The sequence below is a fragment of the Physcomitrium patens genome, chromosome 7 (genome assembly GCF_059467195.1).
Source record: "Physcomitrium patens ecotype Gransden chromosome 7, ASM5946719v1, whole genome shotgun sequence".
In the NCBI taxonomy this organism is placed as follows: Eukaryota; Viridiplantae; Streptophyta; class Bryopsida; order Funariales; family Funariaceae; genus Physcomitrium; species Physcomitrium patens.
This window is the reverse complement of record NC_143416.1, coordinates 1,788,069-1,809,824: the sequence shown is the minus strand read 5'-3', so window position 1 is coordinate 1,809,824 and position 21,756 is coordinate 1,788,069. Positions and strand designations below refer to the sequence as shown.

General features: G+C 43.7%; 3 protein-coding genes across 10 annotated transcripts; 2 read left to right on the top strand and 1 right to left on the bottom strand.

The window, feature by feature from the left end:
• Positions 1–2,382: 2,382 nt before the first annotated feature.
• Positions 2,383–6,403, top strand: LOC112284676 (uncharacterized). Of its 3 annotated transcripts, none has more exons than XM_090251653.1 (7): positions 2,387–2,680; positions 3,069–3,960; positions 4,153–4,226; positions 4,327–4,412; positions 4,734–4,935; positions 5,292–5,433; positions 5,593–6,403. In XM_090251653.1, exons 2-6 carry the CDS (start codon positions 3,890–3,892, stop codon positions 5,429–5,431), a joined length of 573 nt encoding a protein of 190 aa, XP_090107779.1. In that variant the 5' UTR covers positions 2,387–2,680; positions 3,069–3,889; the 3' UTR covers positions 5,432–5,433; positions 5,593–6,403. The 3 variants fall into 3 exon arrangements, with proteins under 3 accessions (XP_073391384.1, XP_090107779.1, XP_073391382.1); XM_073535281.2 differs by having other exon boundaries at positions 2,390–2,680; positions 4,303–4,412; XM_073535283.2 differs by having other exon boundaries at positions 2,383–2,526; positions 3,708–3,960; positions 5,292–6,403.
• On the top strand, positions 6,016–10,291 carry LOC141045604 (sodium-dependent phosphate transport protein 1, chloroplastic-like). 5 transcript variants are annotated; one of them, XM_073535287.2, is made up of 8 exons: positions 6,031–6,151; positions 6,419–6,889; positions 7,630–7,860; positions 8,402–8,510; positions 8,679–9,129; positions 9,270–9,388; positions 9,573–9,711; positions 9,849–10,291. In XM_073535287.2, exons 3-5 carry the CDS (start codon positions 7,846–7,848, stop codon positions 8,819–8,821), a joined length of 267 nt encoding a protein of 88 aa, XP_073391388.1. In that variant the 5' UTR covers positions 6,031–6,151; positions 6,419–6,889; positions 7,630–7,845; the 3' UTR covers positions 8,822–9,129; positions 9,270–9,388; positions 9,573–9,711; positions 9,849–10,291. The 5 variants fall into 5 exon arrangements, with proteins under 5 accessions (XP_090107781.1, XP_090107782.1, XP_073391388.1 ...); XM_090251655.1 differs by having other exon boundaries at positions 6,016–6,151; positions 6,839–6,889; positions 8,679–9,388; XM_090251654.1 differs by having other exon boundaries at positions 8,679–9,388.
• Positions 10,292–11,805: 1,514 nt separating this feature from the next.
• Positions 11,806–20,479, bottom strand: LOC112284675 (uncharacterized). 2 transcript variants are annotated; one of them, XM_024524699.3, is made up of 13 exons: positions 19,360–20,479; positions 19,020–19,141; positions 18,308–18,564; positions 17,895–18,021; positions 17,369–17,437; positions 16,854–17,003; positions 16,568–16,669; positions 15,906–16,288; positions 15,539–15,676; positions 14,025–15,341; positions 13,489–13,789; positions 12,993–13,337; positions 11,806–12,813 (listed from the first exon to the last, which is right to left on the bottom strand). In XM_024524699.3, exons 1-13 carry the CDS (start codon positions 20,285–20,287, stop codon positions 12,370–12,372), a joined length of 4,683 nt encoding a protein of 1,560 aa, XP_024380467.1. In that variant the 5' UTR covers positions 20,288–20,479; the 3' UTR covers positions 11,806–12,369. The 2 variants fall into 2 exon arrangements, with proteins under 2 accessions (XP_024380467.1, XP_024380468.1); XM_024524700.3 differs by having other exon boundaries at positions 11,806–12,807.
• Between the last annotated feature and the right edge of the window lie 1,277 nt (positions 20,480–21,756).

Genomic DNA, 21,756 nt, shown 5'->3' with positions numbered 1-21,756 from the left:
GGGAGAGAGAGACCCTGGGCTGGTGGTGGTGGTGGTGGTGGGCATGGTCAGTCAAACCCTCCTGGTTTGCGCCAAGGCGTACGGATATAAATAGGAGGTCTCGGCTCCGGAAGTGACGTCCCTTTTGTGTACTTTGCAGGGTGTGCTCCCATACCCCACTCCGCTTCTAATAATCAAGACGACGACGACGACGACGTAGAAGTAGAATTAGTAGTAGATGTAGTAGAACTAGAACCACCCCTGTATCCTTCCCCCACCTCCGCCCCCCCTCCCTTTCCACACTCCCCTCGCTCGCTCCTCTGCTCCCCGTTTTCTTCTCCTTCTCCTTCTCCTCCTCGCGAGGCTTGTGTAAGCACAGTTGAGGTGCGTTTCTCCCCCTCGCGCAGATCTTTCGGACCCAAGTGTGCGCTAGAGGACGACAGGCCAAGCAGCAAAGGGGCTCGGTGGGTGCGAGGGAGGCCAAGTTGCTTGCTGCGTACTAGTAGCAGTAATAGTAGTAGTAGTGCCTTGGCTTGGATTGGCTTTGGCTTCTCTGGTGCTGGTGCTGATCTGTTCTGTTTCTTGTGCTTCTTCTTCTTCTTCCTATTGCTGTGCTGCTGCCTCCCTCCCCACGACGACGACGACGATCATGATGATCATGATGCCCTTCAAATTATGACATGTCGCCATCTTTGTCGTGTCCACGGGGCTGGGTACCCCAGGTGGGTGGGAGGGGAGGGGGGCCTCCTTCTCTCTCCTCCCGTTCCCCTCACACGACACGGCAAAGCACACACTTCATGTGTCTTCTCCCCCCTTCCCTTCCCAATTTAGTGTGCTTCGAAGCTCCCCTTTTCTCTTTTTGTTTTTGTATTTTCAGTATGCCGACTTTGTAGGACCTTGCCACCTACCCTGTTGGAGTTGTGTTTTGTTTCGTCTTGGCTTCCAAAAATTCCGCCTTGGTTCATTTCTCAATACCAATAATTGATTCAAATGGCTCATTTGTGAAATTTTTACCATGAGATATTACACGCATAGGATTGGGATTCTCGTGCACGTGTGTACATATCCATGCGCACATGCACACACAAAAACAATATGTATGTACGTATATATATATATATATGTAGCATTGTGAGAGTTGGTGACACCTATAAAACTCATTTGATGAGATGTAACTGGACCATCATTTTTTTAGCAGGTGTCTATAAGATCAGCTCTTGAATGCATTGATCATTTTTATTTTTTTTTATGTTTTACCAAATTTTATTATTTGCTCCTATAATGTTTCCCAATGACTTTTTCATTTAGTTTTCAACAAATCCAACCCACGACAATAAAATGTCGGTTTAAAAATCGTTGGGTATATGCCATTTTGATTTTTAAAATACAAGTATTCATGTGTCACATCTGTCACATCTTTCACCTCTTCATAACATTAAATTTAGTTGATTAGTTCACAAATAGACCACAATAATTAAAAGCCACTTTAAAATGATGATTACATAATTACTAACACAAGTACAAGTACTACATATGTTTACATGCTTGTTTGACAACGATTTCAAACACATCAAAGTTGTTTTCCACACTCCTCACTAACTCGATGAGGTTTCTCAAAAAGTTAATACAGCAAGCACTCATTGTCATAATTACAAACTTTCACTTCATGAATTTGTTTTTCAAACATGACGTGCGTTTCACTGCAGAGTAGTTAATTTTTAATAAACAGATATATAAATAACTAAAATTCAACCATATTTTGCAACTAATATCAGACAAATATAAGAAGAGAAGTTGAGGAAACTTGGATAGCATATCGAAGTACAGCATATCACTAAACTCATCAAACAGATTCCAACACAATAACTTTGGACGTAAATCCACAGAAGCCGACATAAATCAGCCTTGAAAAATGTTCAAACAAGGAATGACTGGAATAAGCAGGAATGGGAGCTCCGAGAGAGACAAAGGGGCAGGAAGGATCGGCGCAACCTCTGAGAGCATGTTCCGAAATTTATTTACCGCGGAGAGAGAAAAGTGAGGATGCAGGAGAGGAAGGGTAAATTGGAGACGACGTGGCAAGGGATTCATGGCTATGGACAGTAACTTTAGAGAGTTTCAACTAATGAAGAGAACGATTCATTCATTCATCCACGTTGCCATGGGTTCCCCAGTTGCTTTCAACGGTGTGACGGGAGGATTACCATGCAACTGTACCGTAGTTCTCTGTCAGACGCGGATCTATTTGGGGTACCCGTTCCCAATCCATACGGGATGGGGAACACTGCGGGATTGCTGGTGTCCGGTAAAGAGATCACCCCCCAGGACCATCGGGAACGAGTACGACACTTCCTTAGTCTACCATTACGTATTCAATACATAGTGGATACAATATGTGATTGGAGTACAGATACCAGCGGCGTCGTCGTTGGTTGTGGAGCTTCAAGTTGGGGGCTCAGCGTCGTCGGCGACGACTGCGGTGCACAGAGCGACGCAATTTTAGGGGCACTTTGGGCTTCACCCATGTGCTGCAGGAGCTGCAATTAGGTCGAAATCTGGCCATCTGTGTCGGAATTCGTGATCATAATAGTGTGTAGCGGATACTGCACTGAGTTTTCGGCAGCGAGCTTCAGAGGTCGTGAGTCGCGAGAGCATTCGAATCCTGGGATTTCTTCGCTCGCGGACCAATTCGGTGCAGGTGGTAGGAACCTTGTCGTGTTCCTCAGCCATTGCGACAAGAGCCTAATTGCTCAGATTTTTCGATGATCTGGATTGATTTTTTCTTCCCTAGGGTTTTTTTTTTTTTTTTTTTTTTTTTTTTTGTTAAATTGGTGAGGTTCGCCCATCCGCAGTTTGCTTGATAACGATTGGCTTCTGAACTTTTCGTGATCGGAGAGCTTTTTTGTAGTGATTTGAAAGCTCTTGATGATCAATTCCTGTGAATTCGTTACAGAGAGACTAGGTCCTGACTGTCTAGTGTTTGGGCAATCGAACAATGATTCTGGTCAAGTTTTTTCTGCCATAGAGGCTGTGTCCAGGAATTTTGGCAGCAATTGTTGCGTCTAAAAGGTGCCATTGTTCTCTGTCAGGCTTAATGGTGTGTATATCTACCGGTCTCGGACAGTCAAAAAAGCGTACCCTGGGAATACTGCTCAGACTTCTTAGATTCGATTTTTATGATTTACGCTGCGTGTTGAACTTTCAAGGCAAGGTTGCGTGAACTGGATGTAGCTTTACTCGATTTCTCTTGCACATAGATCGATATAGTCCTTGAGGAATTTTTCACACGTAAGTCTCAATGTAAGCACGTAGTATTTGGAACACTGTGCAGTTGTCGCTAACTTCCAAATTTCCCGTGGAGAAATGTGGTGCTCGTGGCATTGCTACTCTAGGCTGGGATTCGTTTTAGATTTGACGGCTCACTGATTACCGCACTACCTGGACTCAAACTATTCTAGAACGAGCTCCGTGCTTTTTTGCAGTCCTTTCTGGCTCTTTAAAAAAACCAGTCTTATTTTATTTTACTGTATTTTATATTAGTGTCAATTGAATAACCATCTTCCAGTCTGCTTTCATATGAATCCAGATATATGTTAAACACGTTTAGAACTGGACGTGCAGGGACTTCGCATCGGCAGTGATCCTCTTTACGCTACATTAGGTTGGCTTTCGGTACTTTCTTTACTGCGCTTTATTTTGATAAAACACATATAAACTTGTGGCAACAGGTTTCCCGTATTTTGGTGGTCAGTAGGAATTCAAACCGGTTTACAAATGGCTATGGCAGCCCCAGCCGAGGGCTCTCCGGGGACGTAGATGACGATTGTCAGCTTCAAGGACCAAATGTGGCTTAGCTCTTATCGTTTAGATCGAAACCAGGTGTTTGATTACTTCGCATTATCTCCATTTTATGACCGTACTTGTAATAAGGAGCCAGCTGAGAATGGAGGCTATTCATCCTTTGGACATGCTCTGTCTCTCGTACGTGATTTTCTTTCCAGCTCTTTTTTGCGCCAATTCGAGTTCGAGTTCATGACACTGGAGGTCATGTTTGCTATATCTGCTTTTAGAAATTCATAGAGCTCTTTTCATGCAAACCTTATTTGGGTGGGTCTATTGGTAATATTATTTCATGTAAGCAGGAAGAAGACTGATATAAATTACATACTGCAGGAGACACTGCCAATGTCTTGAAAAAAGTTTCGACTTCAGCTGCGTATTATGTTCTAGGTGGTTCTATTTATCAGGTACCTCAGCTTTACAACGTGATTGGTCACCTGTTGTAAGTTCTTGTCATGAAAGTTCCAATCGGCTGTAAATTAGTGTTACAATACCGTGGAGTTACAGACGATGGCCTTTGTAGATGCGGTTTCTGTACCATATTTCGAACGCATTTGCGCAAGCCTCCGCAAATCTGGAGAAGATTGGATCCGGTAAGCCTACCGCACGAGTCTAATACTGATGTATAGGCAGGAAGTCTAGTAAAATTTATTGCGTATGTCAAAGAAGGGTATCATTCAACTGAAGCAAAAGAATGTGGGTATTGAATACTTGGATACAATCAGTAATTAGTTCTGCTATTCCATACCCGTAAAATTACTGTTGTAGCAATAATCACATCCATACGATGAAATAATGTATTGAAGATAAGATTCTGGATTGTCACTTCGTAACCTAGGAGTAGTTGACACATCAGTTTTAGCCTGATTTATTCGTGTTCTTATGTTCTCCGCTGTAACCCTTCGTTCCTGTAGAATGTTTTCATTCCCAACGATGCAACACGATTTGAAGAAGGAAACGTAGTCCGAGTTGGTGTTTTCACAGGTACGGATAGTGAAACTGGGAAGGCAGGTGGCGACGCTGATGCTGCCGACGTACAATTAAAGAAACCAACAACGAAGGTGGTTGACGTCAAGGAAGTCATGCATGTGGATTCAATTCTTGCTGGTGTCATGCGTAAGTTCTCCTGTCACCAACTCCATGCGCTCCTAGCAGCTCTAACCAAATGGTGGACTTTTCATAACCGAACATCAGACAGGAGCAAGATCTGATACGAGGGCTTAGATCGTCCATAAACTTTGATACTTGTAGTTACCACAATTGAAGACACGTTACAGTGTGCTTATCATGCACGCGTTCCTTTGTATGTAGTTTTGAACGGTTGTGAGCATATATTTCATTGTGGTGTTATCAACGGACTTAAGCTAATTTGTAGGTCTCATGTGTCAGATCCTGAAATTGCACATTTTGGTTGATTGGGTCAGTTTGTTTCTTTTCACATGATTTGAATTGAATTGGGATTTGTTTTCCAGCCCCCACCTGCTCCTTCTCGTCCTGCACCACTGGTTCCGGTGAACAACACATCTCCCCAAATAGAGACTGCTCAGGCACTGGCAGCTCCAGATGCCGAGCAAGAGCAGATTTCAGTCGGAGCAAAGCAATCAAACACTGAAGGTGAGCCCGCAAAGAGACTACAGATGGAAAGATTATTAAGCGGTCTCCAGTTATGAGACTGGTACTCGATGCAAGCTCGATTCCACTGTGCATCATCGTCTACTTCCAGTTAATTCATGATGAGGATCCTATCCGTGAATCTGTTTTGCTTGATAGCAGCCACAATCCAACCGAACCGTCTCCAAACACTCGATTGCAATTTGTTTTAGTTCCACGCCAACAGCTTTCACATTTTTGAGATGGAGATACCTCAACTCAGTCCTTCAACGCTGACAATGGCCACGGAGCCCCACAGATTAGACCGTAGCAAGGACGAAGGAGTGTTACTTACTGCACTGTCTGTGGAGCCGGACTGCGATGTGATTTGCTGTGATCTTAAAAGACTGCTTACTTGCAGGAGGTGGTTGTGATGGAGTTCTGTTGAGGGTGAGAACCATCATGGACAGCATCACATCGCTTGGTGTCTAGTTCACAGTTTTTAGAGGGTGATCAAAACTTCAATTGTCTTCAAGTTTGCAAGCCAGCATCAGTGTTCCACCATTCCTCAACAAATCCTGAAGTCAACTAGTTGACTACTACACAGCATTGGACTCCACAGCCTCTCCAAGTAGCAACTCTTGGGAGGAACAAACTCTGTAATGCCATCGAAAAGTTGCGTTTTACAGCCTGGTCTGTCATCTAACTCGTCTAATCAAGCAGCGTTTCATACGTACAACAGGTTTGATTTGATAAACTTGTACCCATTTCTATATTTCCATCCACACTTACAGAAAAGCCTGATGTTAAAGTTTTGAGGCTTTTGTTAAGATATATTCATATATATCTATATATATGAAATGGGCACATTACATCTTAGTTTTCCCATGTGGTACCAATCATAACCCAATTCATGTAATTGGTGATCAAAGATTTTTTTTCTTGGGAATCAAAAAGAAATAAAAAACAAAATTCAAGTGGCTCAATCAAATAATCATGCGATGTACAGAACGCGGTACTAGGTGCTCAATCTTGGCCTTAGGTACTGCTACCCACCTCACTCCCGTACCCGACGGGACGCCTTTTCACACCGCAATCACTGTCCACGGAAAGATCCTCAGTGTTTTGCGGCCAGCGATGCGGCCCTCTCACCAGCCCCACCGTATCACGTAGTTCGTCCCTGTATCGTACATTCTTCGCAGCAAACCCCTCTAATTACCCCAATTTGTCAAATTTGTGAAAAGAAAAGAGACCCACAAACCTGAAATCTTAACCAACACAGCGAAACTGACACAAAGTTTTGATGACCCGAAGGGTTCGGTGACGATTTTTTTTGTTTTGTTTAGTTTAGTTTTGTTTTGTTTTTTTTCTGCTCTTGTGGAGCTTTTCACTCACCGCTGCATGTGCTGTCGATGTGATGTATCGAAAGAATGCTCAAGCTGGCCAGGAAGGTCTCACCAATGTGGTCGTCGCGGAGCAGGTAAGAGTTTACAATTCTCGTTCTTCCAACCTGGGCAATTGTTTCCTCAATGTGTGGTGTGAGGAAGTGCGTGTTTGGGTTTGTGAGATTAGGACTAGCGGGCATGGACACACACTTCGGTAGTGCGTCGAAGGGATGGGATCGTGCTCGCTTCAGATGTTCGAGTGGGATTTGATTTGGGAGTCGTTGTGGTGATCTGTACTGGTGGAGTGGTTTTCTTAGTCATCTTCGCAATTGATTGTTAGCTGATACCGAAGACTTTGTGTGCATTGTGATATGGAAGTGGGAAGCTACTTCGGCACATGAATTAGGAAGGAGAAATGTCTTGAGGAAATTGAGTTTGATTTAGGTTTGTATGTCTTGAATTGAAACGAGCTGAAGGGGCGAAGTGGGGCTGTAGTTTGAAATGGGTTACGTGATGTTAGGTGGATTAATGTCTATTAACGATGTATATTTATTTATTTAGTTTTCCAAGGGCTAATAGCGTTTTTGGATTAGAGATTGAGTTGCAATGCGAGTTTCGATTTAGTTGTGCATGTGAAGAATAGGGGAGTCGCTACATTTGCTCAACTGGCAGAAATGGGTGAATTTCTTGCTTCTCTTATTATTCGGGTAATCTTGGCTGAGCTGGTCATGCAATTATTGAATGTTCCAGAGAGTGGTGATGGGAGGTTGAGAGTTACAATGGCTGATGTGGAATTCGATAAAGCTGATAGGATTGAATTGGGATGTTGCCGCAGACACCAGGTGGCACAATTACGGCAGCCTGCAGAATCCATGGGGTTGAAATTATCAACCCATGATTTTAGGAAACGAAGCATAATTAGGATCGTGTCCTGGTTATCGTCAAGTTAGTATTCAGGAATCAGAACCCTCGGCAAGCTGACAACGTCGACTCAGGCAACCATTCAAAGATTCTGAAGAAAGTATACGATAACAATGGATTTCCTGAGAAGATGGCTCCTAAGTTAGTGAGTTCTTTATTCAAGTAATTGGGCAACCGTGTCGGTGGAAGGCAGCAGCTCTGAGAGGTCACCGAGAGTCTTACTTCGTGGAACAGCATTCTTTGGCGTTACATTATCATAGGACTGTGTTTTGTTGCTTTCTATGCTGTATGGATAGGGTGCGTGGAATTCTTCACCTCTTGTACTCACGACAAACTATACAGGTTTCGTGCAAAAATGATAGTTGACTCAGGTTCATAGCGTGTGCAGTGACAAAAGATGAGCATTGTCGAGGCATATAATACGTTTGAAGGATTACCTCAATCTTTAATGTAGCTTCCCCCACTAGTACCTTGAATACAGTTTTAAAGCTGCCAAAGAGCGGATAAGTGTTTTGCAATTCTTAACCTAGTCAATTTGAGGAGTAGAAATTAGGAACTTCCTTCTGGAGGAAAGATTTGGAAGGGTACTAGAGCTGCATTTTTCTCTTGCTGAAATTTGATATACTTGCTAATCAGAACACACAATTGTGTCAGCGAAAGAACTCACATAGTGCGTTTGCGTGTAGTTGAACATGAGTGTTGCCATCTTGCCAATGTCAGCGGACTTTCAGTGGAGCCCTACAACCGCCGGCTTGGTCCAATATTTCTTTTTCCCGGGGCTATCTTCGTGCTCGGGTATTATTCATTCACGTTTTTCCTTTGCTGCTTCAAGCTTTATTCAAAAAAGAAAATGATTTAGGCTCGATCCCCCAGGCCAAGTACTACAAGCCCAGCCCAGGAGCACTACATTTCAGGTTGAAGTAACGTTTTGATTGGGATCCAATTCCTTTTCCGCAACTGCAGCTCTTCAGGGTTGCTATTTGTGCTTGCTGCGAGCTGATATGGTGTGGATCAAGACTCATGAATGCATTCGCAGCTCGAGAAAGCTAGGACCCACAATGGAGATATACCGGACACTGCAGTTTCCAATTTCAGATTTAAGCTAGATTAAGAAGATAAATCACTGAACGACTGCGTGGCAACATTGCCATTGGTGATGAGGGTTGGTTTTGTGCTGTCACATCTACATGGTTTGTGGGAGTATTGAAACCACAAATATGCGCCACCTGAAGTCTGCACCAGGGCATGTTTGAAAGACCTTCCAAGCCTAAAGAGATGAATTCTCAGACGAGCCCTCACACCCTTTCTCTTTAGCCTCCCTCTTTGATGCAACAAGCCCTTCAATACATCTGGTCGTTTCACAAAGGGATGCTAGTATCCACAATCTCGTGATGGTCAGCCGCTTGAAGCCAAGGTCAGGATACTCATACTGCTCCGGAGTGTGCTGAAACCATTCATATTCATAGAATCGTCTGGTTCAACATGATTTGTACTGGCAAGTTAGCTACAAGATACGATAACCGTTCTCGCTAAATGGTGGAGGAATCTGGGCAGCTCAAATCGGTGGGAGGCAAGTGCTTGGCTTTGGTGTGACATGGTGATCAGTTGCAAACATGCTTAAACTTGGGCTCCCCCCTCTTCATTTTGTTCGAGCCTACATGGGTATCGAAGAGGTCAGTCACTTGGCCCAATTCGTCATCTGTTCTCATGCTTTTAGCCCCCTGTTTAGTGTCTGATGCCGCACTAACGGAATGCCTAGCAAGATTAACCGGAAGGAAGCACGGAACAAACCTCACCTTGCGCGACTAGTAATGGGTGAATTCAGGGTCACGGATGTCGGTTGAATGTTGTGCTCAGGGTATACGTTTTGATTTTAAGGAATTCCATCTCGTATTCAAAACTGAGTGATGCTGCTCACCTTGGTGATCAAAAGCAAGTTTGACACGGGCATGTGAATCATGCAATGAGTTTAGACAACATTAGTAGTAATCCACTGGTGAGTCACGTAGGTCTGACTCTTATCCTTTTTGTTTTGTTTACTTTTGTTTTGCTATTTTTATAGCTTGGACAGGGTGTTGCAATGTCCACACTGAATAATGTTTCTCGTGCTGGGTGCCTGTTGGTGAGGAGCAGATCATCAGCTTTAGTGTACAGTGGAAAGTATTTTGGGGTCATTGACAGGACTGGCATTCCCCCTGTGGTCTGATGCACAAATTTAACGGGCCATAGACTTTCTTTTTCATGCGGATCCCTGGGAGCAATTTGGTTTGTCACCTGACAGAAAATTGTAAGTTGGTTGGACTTGCTTTATCTCTGAATTAGACCTAGAAATTTTAGATATCCTCTATCTGGATGTTCTAGTTTTAGAACAAAGAAGTGTATTGTTCTATTCCATCATGTAGGGCTTTCAGGTTCACAGTTTTGTCTTCTAGTTACGTTATTTGTGTGGCTTAGTGTCAGTGTGTTCTAGATGTTCTGTGGGGATACTGTTGAAATCCCTGCCATTTTGTTCATCCTTCGCTCCTCATCGATCTTTGTTTATTTTATACATTATTTTGTTTTTGTTGTTATGTGCACTAATGTGTTCTGGTTCTTACTGCCGTTGTGTATAATAACTATTGTAAAAAGTGATAAATTAGATATGGCACAATTCAATGAATTTGAAATATATTATAGAGGTTGAATGTGGGAGTGCATTACTTTTTAAAGATCTATATTGTATTTTAAAATAAAAACTTGAGCTTTATATAATAAGAAATCAGCATAAATACGAATTTAATTTAGAATATAAACAAAGGTAGTTACCAACACAAATATGGTTTTACTTGTGGTGATGTAAATTGAATAATTCTAAAAATGGGTAGTCCCTGGAAGTTCAAAGGCTAATTTACTCTCGCAAAAAAGAAAAAAAAGAGGGAAAGATCCCACAAAATGGAATGTTCATGGAAATCGAGAAATTGAAAATTCTTGTAAATAGGGGAAAGCCCTCCAGAATAGATGGTCCATTTGAAAAATGGTTGACACCTTATTAGAAAATGGACTGACCTTGTAAAAATTGGTGTCTTGTAACTAGAGGTTTGACGTTGATGGATGTAAAAACTATTTCTTACAAAAGTAATTAATCATTTTACCATGTAATAATCCAATTAATTAATTAATTGACTATAATCAACTACATACAACATTGAATATATCATTGACTTAACGCTTCTGGATAAGAGATTAAAAGAAGTCCAAAATTTGTTGATAATAATAGTAATATTAATCAAATCCAGTTAAGTTTATGAAAAAGTACTGGTAACCACTATTCTATTGATAATTACAATTAAAAAAACTACAAATGACATCTTACGTGATGCAACACTAGCATAGTTCATAATCTTAAAGTCTCTTTAATACACATCAATTATACCAGCATGTTGGTGGCACTTTTTTTTCTTTCTTTAATTGTATACAATATTGACAAAAAACACAAATGCATTATTCAGTTCAAGCAATCAATTTATATTTTTGCATAAAGATCAATAAAAACCAAAAAATCTTGAACAAGCTTGAAGCATATGACACCTGTTTTAGTATATTTCAATGGAACTGCATCAAGAATCTTACGATATTGATAAGTGAGTAACACTTATTTGTTATCTGTACTTTGGACTATGTTACATCAAATGTTTGTAGGAATCATATTTTATTGTTAATTCTGTATTACTATTCAGAATAAAAGATTATCTGATTTGCATAGTTTAAACATGGCTTTGTTCAATTATTCGTTTGACACCTTAAGGTGTAGATATGCAAAATTAACTGCTGGGGACTTGATAGTTGTAGGAGGCTTTGAACTGTGTGCAACTCCAGGGTTTGAACACATCCAAACTTGAAGCACCGAAGATTGCAGTGAACGTTGAACGACGGTGGTGTGTAACAGCACGATAACGCCCCATTCAGCTACTTTCGGAATTTGAAGGTCACGGGGATTTGAAAAACTTGCATTGGACACATTAATCCTTGGAAGCACGGTTCAGCTATATTCTAGATTTGTAGCAGATTTGTACCAGTCTTGAAGATATGCTAAATTAACCTCTAGAAAATGTGTAAAACTGCAGTGGTAAGCTTCACCCTTGTATTGTGTCTACTCAACCTTTTCATAAAACATAAGATAGAGGTTGGTATCAAACCAATGAATTCCTAATTCGAAACCGAATGTACAGCGAAGTATGAAACTACATCCTCAGTATGATAGAATGACCGGGTTAGGAGCACGCGAAGAACTTGCATTGGACATAACAATCCTTGCAAGCACGACTGCTTCGTTTAACTTGGGTACCTTGAGTTACTGACGCTTCGTCGCTTGAGAACGGCGACTCTTTCATTTATTCAAGCCTGGAAACGCTTGCCAGAAGATTAGAAAGCAGCAACCCACAGCTTGTGTCAGGAAGCTTGCTGCTAGTCATGTGTGAGGCTACCGCGGGTTATCTCACAAGCGCCGACATGGCCAAGTATGGTATATGTGCAGTCAAGACAAGAGTCAAGGCAGGCTCTGAATAAGTAGAAGAAAGACGATAACTCGTACGACACCAAAGGTGGAAAAGACTCTACAACTGAACTGTGACGAACTAGCAGCTGTTAAGATAAGCGAGGAAATTAGTCACAGCATCTACCCACTGCCAGCCCATCTCCTTTTCCGAGCTGGCCTTTCCTGTTTCACTTCCACAGGATCTGCCTGAACTTCAACAGCATAGGAAGGTTCATCTCGGCCAGCTGCCATCTCCTCCTCGCTTGGCTTCTTAAGTCTCGGTTTCCCGAACCGTTCTTTCCGACGTTCAAGCTTAGCTGTGACTTCCTCGGACAGCTGTACGTGATCCTCACTACCAGAATGCCGATGGGTACTTCGCAAAGGTGATTCTCTACGATTGCTTTCTTTTAGTGACACCACTCCGCTTCGAATTTCCTTTGTCTTGGAATTTGCAGGGTCTTCTTCGCCTTCGATGTCAACATTGTTGTATCGTTTGGCAGAAATGCTAGTCTGCTGCCGTTCTCTCGGCTCGTTCCTAGAACTGTGTTCTGCGTCCTGCTGATGATTCTCATGTCGTCCCTGGTCCTACAAAAAATCACTTACTTTAAAATCGCACAAAGAAATAATTTGAGCTTACAAGGAAACATTCAGAAAGCAAATAAGTTTTATGTTATCGTTCACATCTGATACGTGGTTTCTACTCCCCCCGACCTATACATACACGTTATCCCGACAATAGAAAAACAAGACAATCAATGTCTCACCTGCCGTTTCTCATTTGTAAGCTGATCAACATTTCGAGCTTCGTTAGTCAAATCAGCTTCTCGTGCACGAGACTGCCGCCTGTGCCTCTTTCCATCTACTACTGAGGTTGTGGGAATTTCTCTCTCCCTTCGACTGTTCCAACGTTCAGTCTTACTCCGACCTCGCCTCGGTTGACCATCGTCTTCTCCTGAACTGACATCCTCTACTACGGATTCAGGCTTAGGCTCTTTTGTGAGGTGCGAACCAGGCACATCTTCATTCTCTGATCTCCGATTTCCTGCATGAGATCTTTTCGATCGCGAAGCATCGCGGTCCCCACGTTGGACAATGTCTGATCCATGTTCCTGGAAATATATTCCAGAGAATAAATTAATACGTGCACACCACAGCAATCAACAAATAATATACTAAATACCAACACTTATGCGAGGAGTGCAACCACGGTCGCAAATAAACTGGCTTTGCGGAAGAGATCATATTAGGAACCAGCCATACTTTATCTTGTTGATGACTTGAATGGTAGCTGTCCTTGTCTCTCCTACTTTCGTCGTCGTGCTGACTACCCAATCGTTCTTTTTCTCTCTTATGTTCATCATAACCATGATGGCTTCTATCCTTAGCAAGGGAACCGTTACGTGCAACATCAGCTTCCTTCTCCTCTGATCCATCACGTCTTCGAATATGCACACGGGCATCATCCCCCACCTCACGACTATTCGCCACTGATTTCCGATGGAGCTCATACCTTCGATCCTCACCTTTCCTCCTATCCTCACTTATTCTAGGCCTGTCCTCCCTGCACAAATGTCCTAAAGAGTTAAACTCAAATCCCAGTAACTTAGCTGTTGGATAATTAGGGTCTTGTTCGAAAAAACATTGAGCATGCTATTCTCTGCAGTGATAACTAGAGAGTTCCAATTCTGAAACCACAGAATGAAACACTAGTTGATCTAGTCTAATTGAAACGTATCAATCCCTGAGATGAATAACATGTTCCCAACACAGCTGCATTGCGTTTAGAGTAATCTCACATGTGTCGACGGCTTTTCAGATCCCTTTCTCTGTTCTCCTCAGCTCGATCACCCCCTTTCGAGCGTGCATCGTCCCGCCGCTCATCTAGACGGTCGTCCCGTCGGAGTTTGTCCCTATCTCTATACCGCTCTTCTTCTTGACCTGTTCTTGAAATTTCTTCCCGCGAGCGATTTCCTTCTCTTTTTTCTCTATACCGTTCTTCTTGATCCACCCTTGAAACCTCCTCACGTGGACGATTTTCTTCTCTCTGATGGGACCTCAATTCTTCCCGTCCTCGACTCCTTTCCAGATCTCTATCATAAGGCCTAGCATCTTTCTCTCTGTCTCCATGACGAGAACGATCATCATTCCTTTTCTCGTCCACCCACGCTTTCTGCCCTTGAAGTTCACCCGCTCGTCGTCGATGTCCGGGTTCTTCTTGCTCTCTTTTCCGGCTTCTATCCTCCCTCTCCCTGTCATAGCCATGTTCGGGTCTTCCACGTTTTCTAACTTCGTCATTCCTTTCTTCACCTCTGTCCTTTCTGTAATGACGAGCTTCATCATATTCCCGTCTCTCTCTTTCTTTTTCTCTTTCTCTTTCCCTCTCTCTTTCTCGTTCCCTCTCCCTCTCCCTTTCTCTCTCTCTCTCTCTATCCCTGTCCCTGTCTCTTTCTCTATCTCTGTCCCTATCTTCGCGGCTTCTCCGATCATGTACAGGCTCATCTTTCCCTCGAAGACCTTGTGAGCGTTCACTTCTGTGAAGTTCTTCTCGTTCCTTACTTTCCGCCATTCGTCTTCTAGACCCAGAATCACCTCTATACTGGTGTTGTTCTGATGCATCGTTCTGTCTAGGTACTTTCTCATAGAGACTAGCAGCTTTTGCTCTGCCAGGTGCAACTTCCTTGATATTGTCTAAACTTGAGTCTGAACTCTCGTCAGAGGATGATGCCCCTGAAGAATATAACTGACTATTATCACCTCTCATTGTAACGGAACCAACCCTTTTCCTCTTGGCAGGTCTTCCTTTGCCACCCAACTCTGAATCTTCACCTTCACCGCCATCCTCTTTAGATTTAGACCTCTTCGGACCTCCAGATACCTGCTCGGGTGAAGGCTCCTCAGCAGCCTTCTCAACAAGTACAGACCGGGACCTCCGCTGGGGCCTTTTATCAACGTCATTATCCCAACTAAGACTTTCGCGGTCCCTGTTAACATGAGCGCCATGATGCTCATGCCCTGATCGATTAGCTCCACTACCATTGCTTAGCTCTTCCTCCCACTCACCGCTGAGAGGACCCACACGATTTGGATGCGCTAATCCCGGAGGGGTTCTGAGCCTACTCATCCCAGCCAAAGAGTTCATCAATCAGGCTCACAAACCAAAGACTTCATGATCAAGTTTAATAATGACGAAAGTCCTCCATACTGAGAAATCCCTATGCCAGAGAAGCACGAAAAACACAGCAAATATTCAATCGATGAACACAGTGAACATAAGCAACTTTATGAGACACTTGGTGAAAATATCACTTACCGCTGAGGCTCTGTAAATCCACCAGGATGGGGCTGCATGGCAAAATGATCCGGTAGATATCCATCTGGTCCCGGGCCAGACATAGGTCCCCCTCCTAATCGTGGTCCCCCGTACATAGGAGGTCTTCCAACTCCACTCCTGAAAGCAATACAAAATAAATCAAAATAAATTTCAAGATAAACGCTTGCAAAGGAATCGTGGACATCTATGTCTACTGGATAGCCCATTTATAACAGGGACATCGTAGAAAACCCTAGGACCATGAAACTTTATCCGATATGGCAACATCTGACATTATATTAAATCTTTGGACATTCAAAGACATGGTCGACAACTATGCAGGATTTCAGTCAAAGTTGATGTGTACCTCTCATATGGTGGCATTCCAAAAGGACCAGGAAACATGCCAAAATCATGTCCAGCACCAGGTGGATGCATAGACATGCCAGGACCCATAGGAAAGGGTCCATGCCCTTCCATTCCCATACCTGGACGCACAGGACCATGCATATGTTCACCTGCCATGTCCATCATATTTCCTTGTTCCCAATGCTCATATGGGTAATAATCCATCCATGGTGCTGGTCCTCCAGGTCCAAACTCACGAGCCTCCTCTTCGTGATGGTAATTCGAGTATGGTTCCAATTGCTTCCCACCTTTTGCCTCATCCACTATGTACTCCTTATCGTAATCAACAGCTGCTGCTGCTGCTACGTCGGGTTCATCCTCAGATGCATCTTGTAAAACAATCTAAATAACAAACGGCGCAACGAGTGTAAATCAGGTGATTGGAACATCAACTTTTATCTCAGTATCCTTTGAAGACGGGATTTACGCACACGATCACTAAGAATATGGTCCTTCAACAAACATCGCCCTAAACCTCATGTACATTCATCACACCGGCTGCTTCAGACAAAGTCTCAACATGAAGATAATCATTATCAACAGAAAAGATGAATGAATGAAACACAACAGAACAAGGCTGCAAAACCACCCAGACTCATTCCAACAGAAGTGCTTTCTCACGTGAATAACGGCATCGGAATCTCGTGTTCTTTGCCTGCGAATATCAGCTGAAGGACGTCTTTCCCCTCCTCCACCTTCAACTTGAATAGCCCTCCCTGTAGGCTGCGCCGAGAAAGAACGTTAACACAAAAAGAATTTAGCCGAGCCAGACCGTCTCTTACGACAAGTGAGATGAACAAGAAGGGCCCACCAACGCCAAATAATAGAGCGTGGGAATATAATTCCAATACTTGAATAGAGATACAAGGCATAGGACATGATTCCAAGAGATATGAAGAATTTTTACCATTTGAGGTCGACCTCGCCCTGATCCACGCCCACGACTACCTGACTGACCACCATGGTCGGACTGACGCTGGTGGTTACTAAAATCACCGGGAGCATCTTGCAGGCCTTGGGCTGCCATGAGCTCTGGTGGCAGGTCTGGATCATATTCCTGCCTCAATCACAAAGAGGTATCAGTGGTAAAATAGATAGGGAAAAATTACCCCTTCTGAATTGCTATCCAGACGTCCTCTTCAATAGATTCAATGAAGATGCTTATTTTAGCATCAACAACAACGTGGGCTTGAATTACAGCTAGTATGAACGCTGCAGTTCAAATGTGCGTATTAAAGAGTACTACAACTAGGCGTAAAAAAATTACACTCATATAACTAATTGTTAGAATAGTCTTCTAGTAAATCAGAATACTCAAAGCAACAAATACTTACGATACGTAGCATCGAATACGATGCTCAACCCTAGTACATCTGTTGGGAAACCTGAAGTTACAACAAACACCAGCGGCGGCGAACATACCTGCTCGGAGCGGCCACTTTCATAGACTCGAATTTTGCTTTGCATTGTTGCTTCTAATCGTAATTGGGCCTGCACGAATGATGTCCAGAAAGAACCCATTAATGAACTCATAAGATTTTAATATCTCATTGAACCTCGGCTATCTTGAATCCACATGGTCCTGAACCCCCAGGGTTAAAGACCACGAATAAATCCTAATTCTTGCATCAATCCTAAACGTTACTCAACTATTATTTTCCACAAGCATTCACAGATCAAACCAAGCAGAGCCAAAGGGATTCCTTTTCGTTTATGAAACTCCATGTAAGTAGGTTTAGTACAGTTCAATGCTCGGCTGGAGTGAAGTAGTATTGAGAGTCAAGACACTGGACAACTCACTGAATAACAGAGAGACCTGAGGCTGATGCTGATACATTGACACAAATGTAAAAAGTATATTTCATTAAAAGGAGGCTAAAAGGACAATCTAACACAGGGAGCCTGTAAGATTGAGACAGTACAAAATGTAAGAAGTAGACGAAATTACCAGTTGTTGACAATAACTTTTCCAGCTGTTCTCGTTGAAACCAAAATTGAAATAGTCTGTAATATCCACACCAGGTCGTTGCCAAGGCTTCTCTTCCAGTGTTTCAAGGTCAATATCAAATACTGTCCTGTAAAATCCGTACTTCCATCAGAGTCATAACCACAAAAGCGAAAAAAGAATACCCAAACGAGAAATCCGCTCTTAACCCTATATTTTGTGTATACTTCGAGGAGTATTTTTGGGTAAAAATTGCCATAAATTAAGCCTGAAAAATAACACGCGACTTGATTTTCCCTTCCTGTAAAAAGAAGACAAAATATTCTTTTGAAAAACACCATCGATGATTAAACAACTTCAGTCCTCCAGAAAGTATAGCATCAAAGCATTGAAGGTAAAACTAAGCAATGACGTACTTGGTTGGAGGCAGATTGAACTCTACGCCACTTGAGTATCCACGACCACCAGAACCACCCCATGCCGCTGGACCACTTTGCGAACCTCGTTGACCATTAGAACCACCACGCCCCCTGCCTGCCCAATCTCCTCGCCCGCCTTCAGCACCTCGGCCAGCTCCCCAATCCCCTCTCCCAGCACCTCTTCCACCTGACTGTGGTTCTCCTGCCAGGCTCGAGGCAGGTGCACCGGATGCTCCAGCACCTGGTCTCACATACTGACATATGAAGTATACCTTAATATCCTTTTAAAGAAAGCAATATCGCAACTTGGTAAGCAAGTCAAACATCAAAGAAGTTATTTTCACAAGCAAAACAATAGGTTCACTTCCGATGAAGGCTTAGAAGCAAGTTTAAACTCTGTTGTACGAGCAAAATAGAGAAATCAATTCGAAACCGCCAGCCGAAACTTTCACTTCTCTATTAGCTCGTAAAAAAGATCACTGATTTTCGTATGAAAAAAACACAAACAAAACAAAAACGAGAAACAACTTTCAGATTAGGACCGCAAATCGCCTCAATACCCAAATGGCACTTCGTAAAACGAGAGACTCAAAGTCGTATGTTTTCTAACAAATGATGCTTACGAGTTAAAACTCTATATCAACACAAAACTCATCCCCTCGTAACCCAACAAACGCAACCACTACTGATACCAGGATAAAGCCAGTACCTTGTACTGTGCATGATGAGGTTGTGAAGTGTAGTAGCCCTGACCACTGTAGCCAATTCGAGGACCAGCCAGACCTGGCCCTTGACCACCAGTTTTACCAGGGGCTCCCCGATCATCACCACCTGCATTCACAGGACATAAAATTTATCAAATTCCACTACAACTAAGTTTCGAATACGACTAGCGTGCCCGCTTTGAGCTGGCGTAAATGATAACAGCGTGCGCACAGTATGCAAGCAGATTCAAGTTCCAATCCCATATACTCCAGGACCAACAAACCCTAGAAATGAAACGATTTGCCAACAACAATGCTACACGTAAATAGAGAATGAATTCTCACCTGATACAACCCTCTCGAGTGCCCCTGGTGGACCTCCACTTGGAGGACCGGAAAGAGGCGGTTCAGATAAAGGCCCTCCTTCCTCTCCCCAATTCTCTTGCCCGTCCAGAGGCTCATCCTCTGCCACAATAATCAGGTCTTCCTCGTCCTCGTCATCACTACCCTCGTAATATTCACTCTTCGCCTCCCCTTCCGGATTTCCAAAAGCCGGCGCATCGTCATTCAACACAATTTGTAGGCCGTCGTCGCTATCACTGTCCCAATCCTCGCCTTCCCCTGTCCCTGCAACTCCAGCTGCAGCGGCACTATCGTCGCCCATCTCTCCCGCTGTCACCTCCTCTTTTTCGCGTAAACCAACAGACCCAGAGGGTGCAAGACCCGGTGCCACAACAATCCCTCCAACCCCCCTAAAGCTCTCCAAAGCCCTCAAACCACCGACTGTTCCAGGGGTTTGCGGTTGCATCCGACCTAGTAAGCCGCTAGCATCTGATTCCGCTCCATACGAATTTCCATTCTCAATTGCAGCTGCAGCACCCGCTTCCCTGCTCCTGGTATCTTCAACAGACGCGGATTCCAACCCATCCCCCTTCGAGGTCGTCGTCGCCGCAGCCGCAGCACTCCCATACAACTCCCCATACAAAAACGTCTCCTCGTTGTCCACATCCTTTACCCCGACCTCGAACCCGGCCGTCAATCCTCCTACGACAGCCGGCGCCACGGCAGACGCAGAGGAAGTCCCATAGAGAAGCTCCTCCTCGTCTTCCCTATCTTCGTCGTTGACATCCCCTTCACCCCCGTATCCCCAACTCTCCTCCACTCTCACCTCCTTGGACGCCTCGTACAGGGTACCAGTACCACCACCGCCACCTCCTCCTCCTCCTCCCACGTCCTCCGCATACAGATCCCCGAAATCATCATCGTCACTCATCTCGATGTCCTCCAAAGTTCAAAGATCACCAAATCACACACTCAAAAAAAAAAAAAAAAAAAAAAAAAGTGGGGGGGGGGAACCACCCGTCAATGGCTGCAACGAATCGCAACAAGCCAACGAACGCCAAGCCAGCACCGAAACCCTACACCTTCTTCACCAACACCCCCCGTCACAACACTGGAGAAGACTACCGATCACAGTATTAGGGTAAACACCGCCTGCTCCGGGGGAATGGCCACCTCCACCTCCACCTGCTGCACAGGAAGGGCGGGAGGGAGGGAGGGAGGGGAGGGAGCCTGCTGGTGGTGGTATCGGGTGGATGAAGAAGAAGAAGCAGAAGGAGAAGACTAGCCAAGGGTATTAGAGTAGAGTAGAGTAGAGTAGTACGTGAGAAGAAGGAAGCATAAAGGGGGAAAGAAAGAAAAGAGAGAGAGATGGGATGGGAGTGAGTGAGTGTGGGCGGCGGCAGAGAATACTCTATCAATCCTCGATACACTCAAGCAGAGATGAGCAGTGAGTGAGTAACAGTAGCTGCGGCACCACGTTGTTCCTTCCCTTCCCTTCCCTTCCCTTCGTTACTATCTTTGGCTTGCCTTTGCCTTTTCCTTCCCTTCCCTTCCGTTCCCTTCTTCTTCGGTATCGTCAACACATACACACACACACACTGGCTCTGCTGTGGTCTCTCTTCTTAACCTCCTTGCCTGCTTGCCTGCCTTCTCCAGCTCCTACTCCTCTTCCTCAAACCCCGTTTCCCCATTTTCCCATCCCCCCCCCCCTCCCTCTTCTCTCGCTCGCTGCTGGTTCTTCCCCCTATCCGAGACGACGACGACGACGGTCCTTCGTGGTGTGGATGGTTTCTCGCATTCGTTGTGCCCTGTGCTTTGGTTGGTTGGTCGTTCGTTCGTTTGCTCAATCATAGTTCCGTTCGTTTGGTGTTTCGTTCGTGACCTCGTTCGTTTGTTTGCTCTGTCGAGTGCTGCTCTTGTTGGTGGTGGACCCCTCCGTTCATCTTTCGTTGCGTAGAACAGTACCGTGGGTCCCAATATCACTCACTTCATGGTAAACAGAGAGGTGAAGCCACTTTACTGTTCAAATCACTACCACGTTTAACGTTTATGCCAATAAATCATGAAATGTAGCATTTAAAAATTCCATGCTTGTGTGTGTGATTTAAATGAAGTAAAAATAAAAGTAATAAGAATAAAAATAATAAACTGATGCACAAATACAAGTAATACATAACTTAAGGTATGATTAAAATACCTTGATTAATTGCATCAAATTCTATTTTTTCGTATTGTAGTAGAAAATTCTATTGTGCGTCTAAACAATCTGATTCACAGTACTTAAATTCAATACTCTAGTACTATTTGTATCATGCTTCTAGTTATTTTGAAACCTTTTTCTAAACAGTAAAGTGCAATAGAACTTTATGTTTAAACAATAAGCTTCTAAAATATATATTA

What these genes read in the sequence shown, in the direction of transcription:
- LOC141045604 (XM_090251655.1), top strand. An exon ending in GGGGCTATCTTCGTGCTCGG is followed by an intron (nt 8,511 to 8,678) that starts GTATTATTCATT and finishes CCGCAACTGCAG; the next exon opens with CTCTTCAGGGTTGCTATTTG.
- LOC112284675 (XM_024524699.3), bottom strand. Translation starts at nt 20,287, where the DNA reads ATGAGTGACGATGATGATTTCGGGGATCTGTATGCGGAGGACGTGGGA. An exon ending in CTGAAAAGCCGTCGACACAT is followed by an intron (nt 13,790 to 14,024) that starts GTGAGATTACTC and finishes ACATTTGTGCAG; the next exon opens with GGAGGACAGGCCTAGAATAA. An exon ending in CAAGTCATCAACAAGATAAA is followed by an intron (nt 13,338 to 13,488) that starts GTATGGCTGGTT and finishes ATATATTTCCAG; the next exon opens with GAACATGGATCAGACATTGT.
- LOC112284676 (XM_073535281.2), top strand. Translation starts at nt 3,890, where the DNA reads ATGACCGTACTTGTAATAAGGAGCCAGCTGAGAATGGAGGCTATTCAT. An exon ending in TTGGACATGCTCTGTCTCTC is followed by an intron (nt 3,961 to 4,152) that starts GTACGTGATTTT and finishes TACATACTGCAG; the next exon opens with GAGACACTGCCAATGTCTTG. An exon ending in TCTGGAGAAGATTGGATCCG is followed by an intron (nt 4,413 to 4,733) that starts GTAAGCCTACCG and finishes TCGTTCCTGTAG; the next exon opens with AATGTTTTCATTCCCAACGA.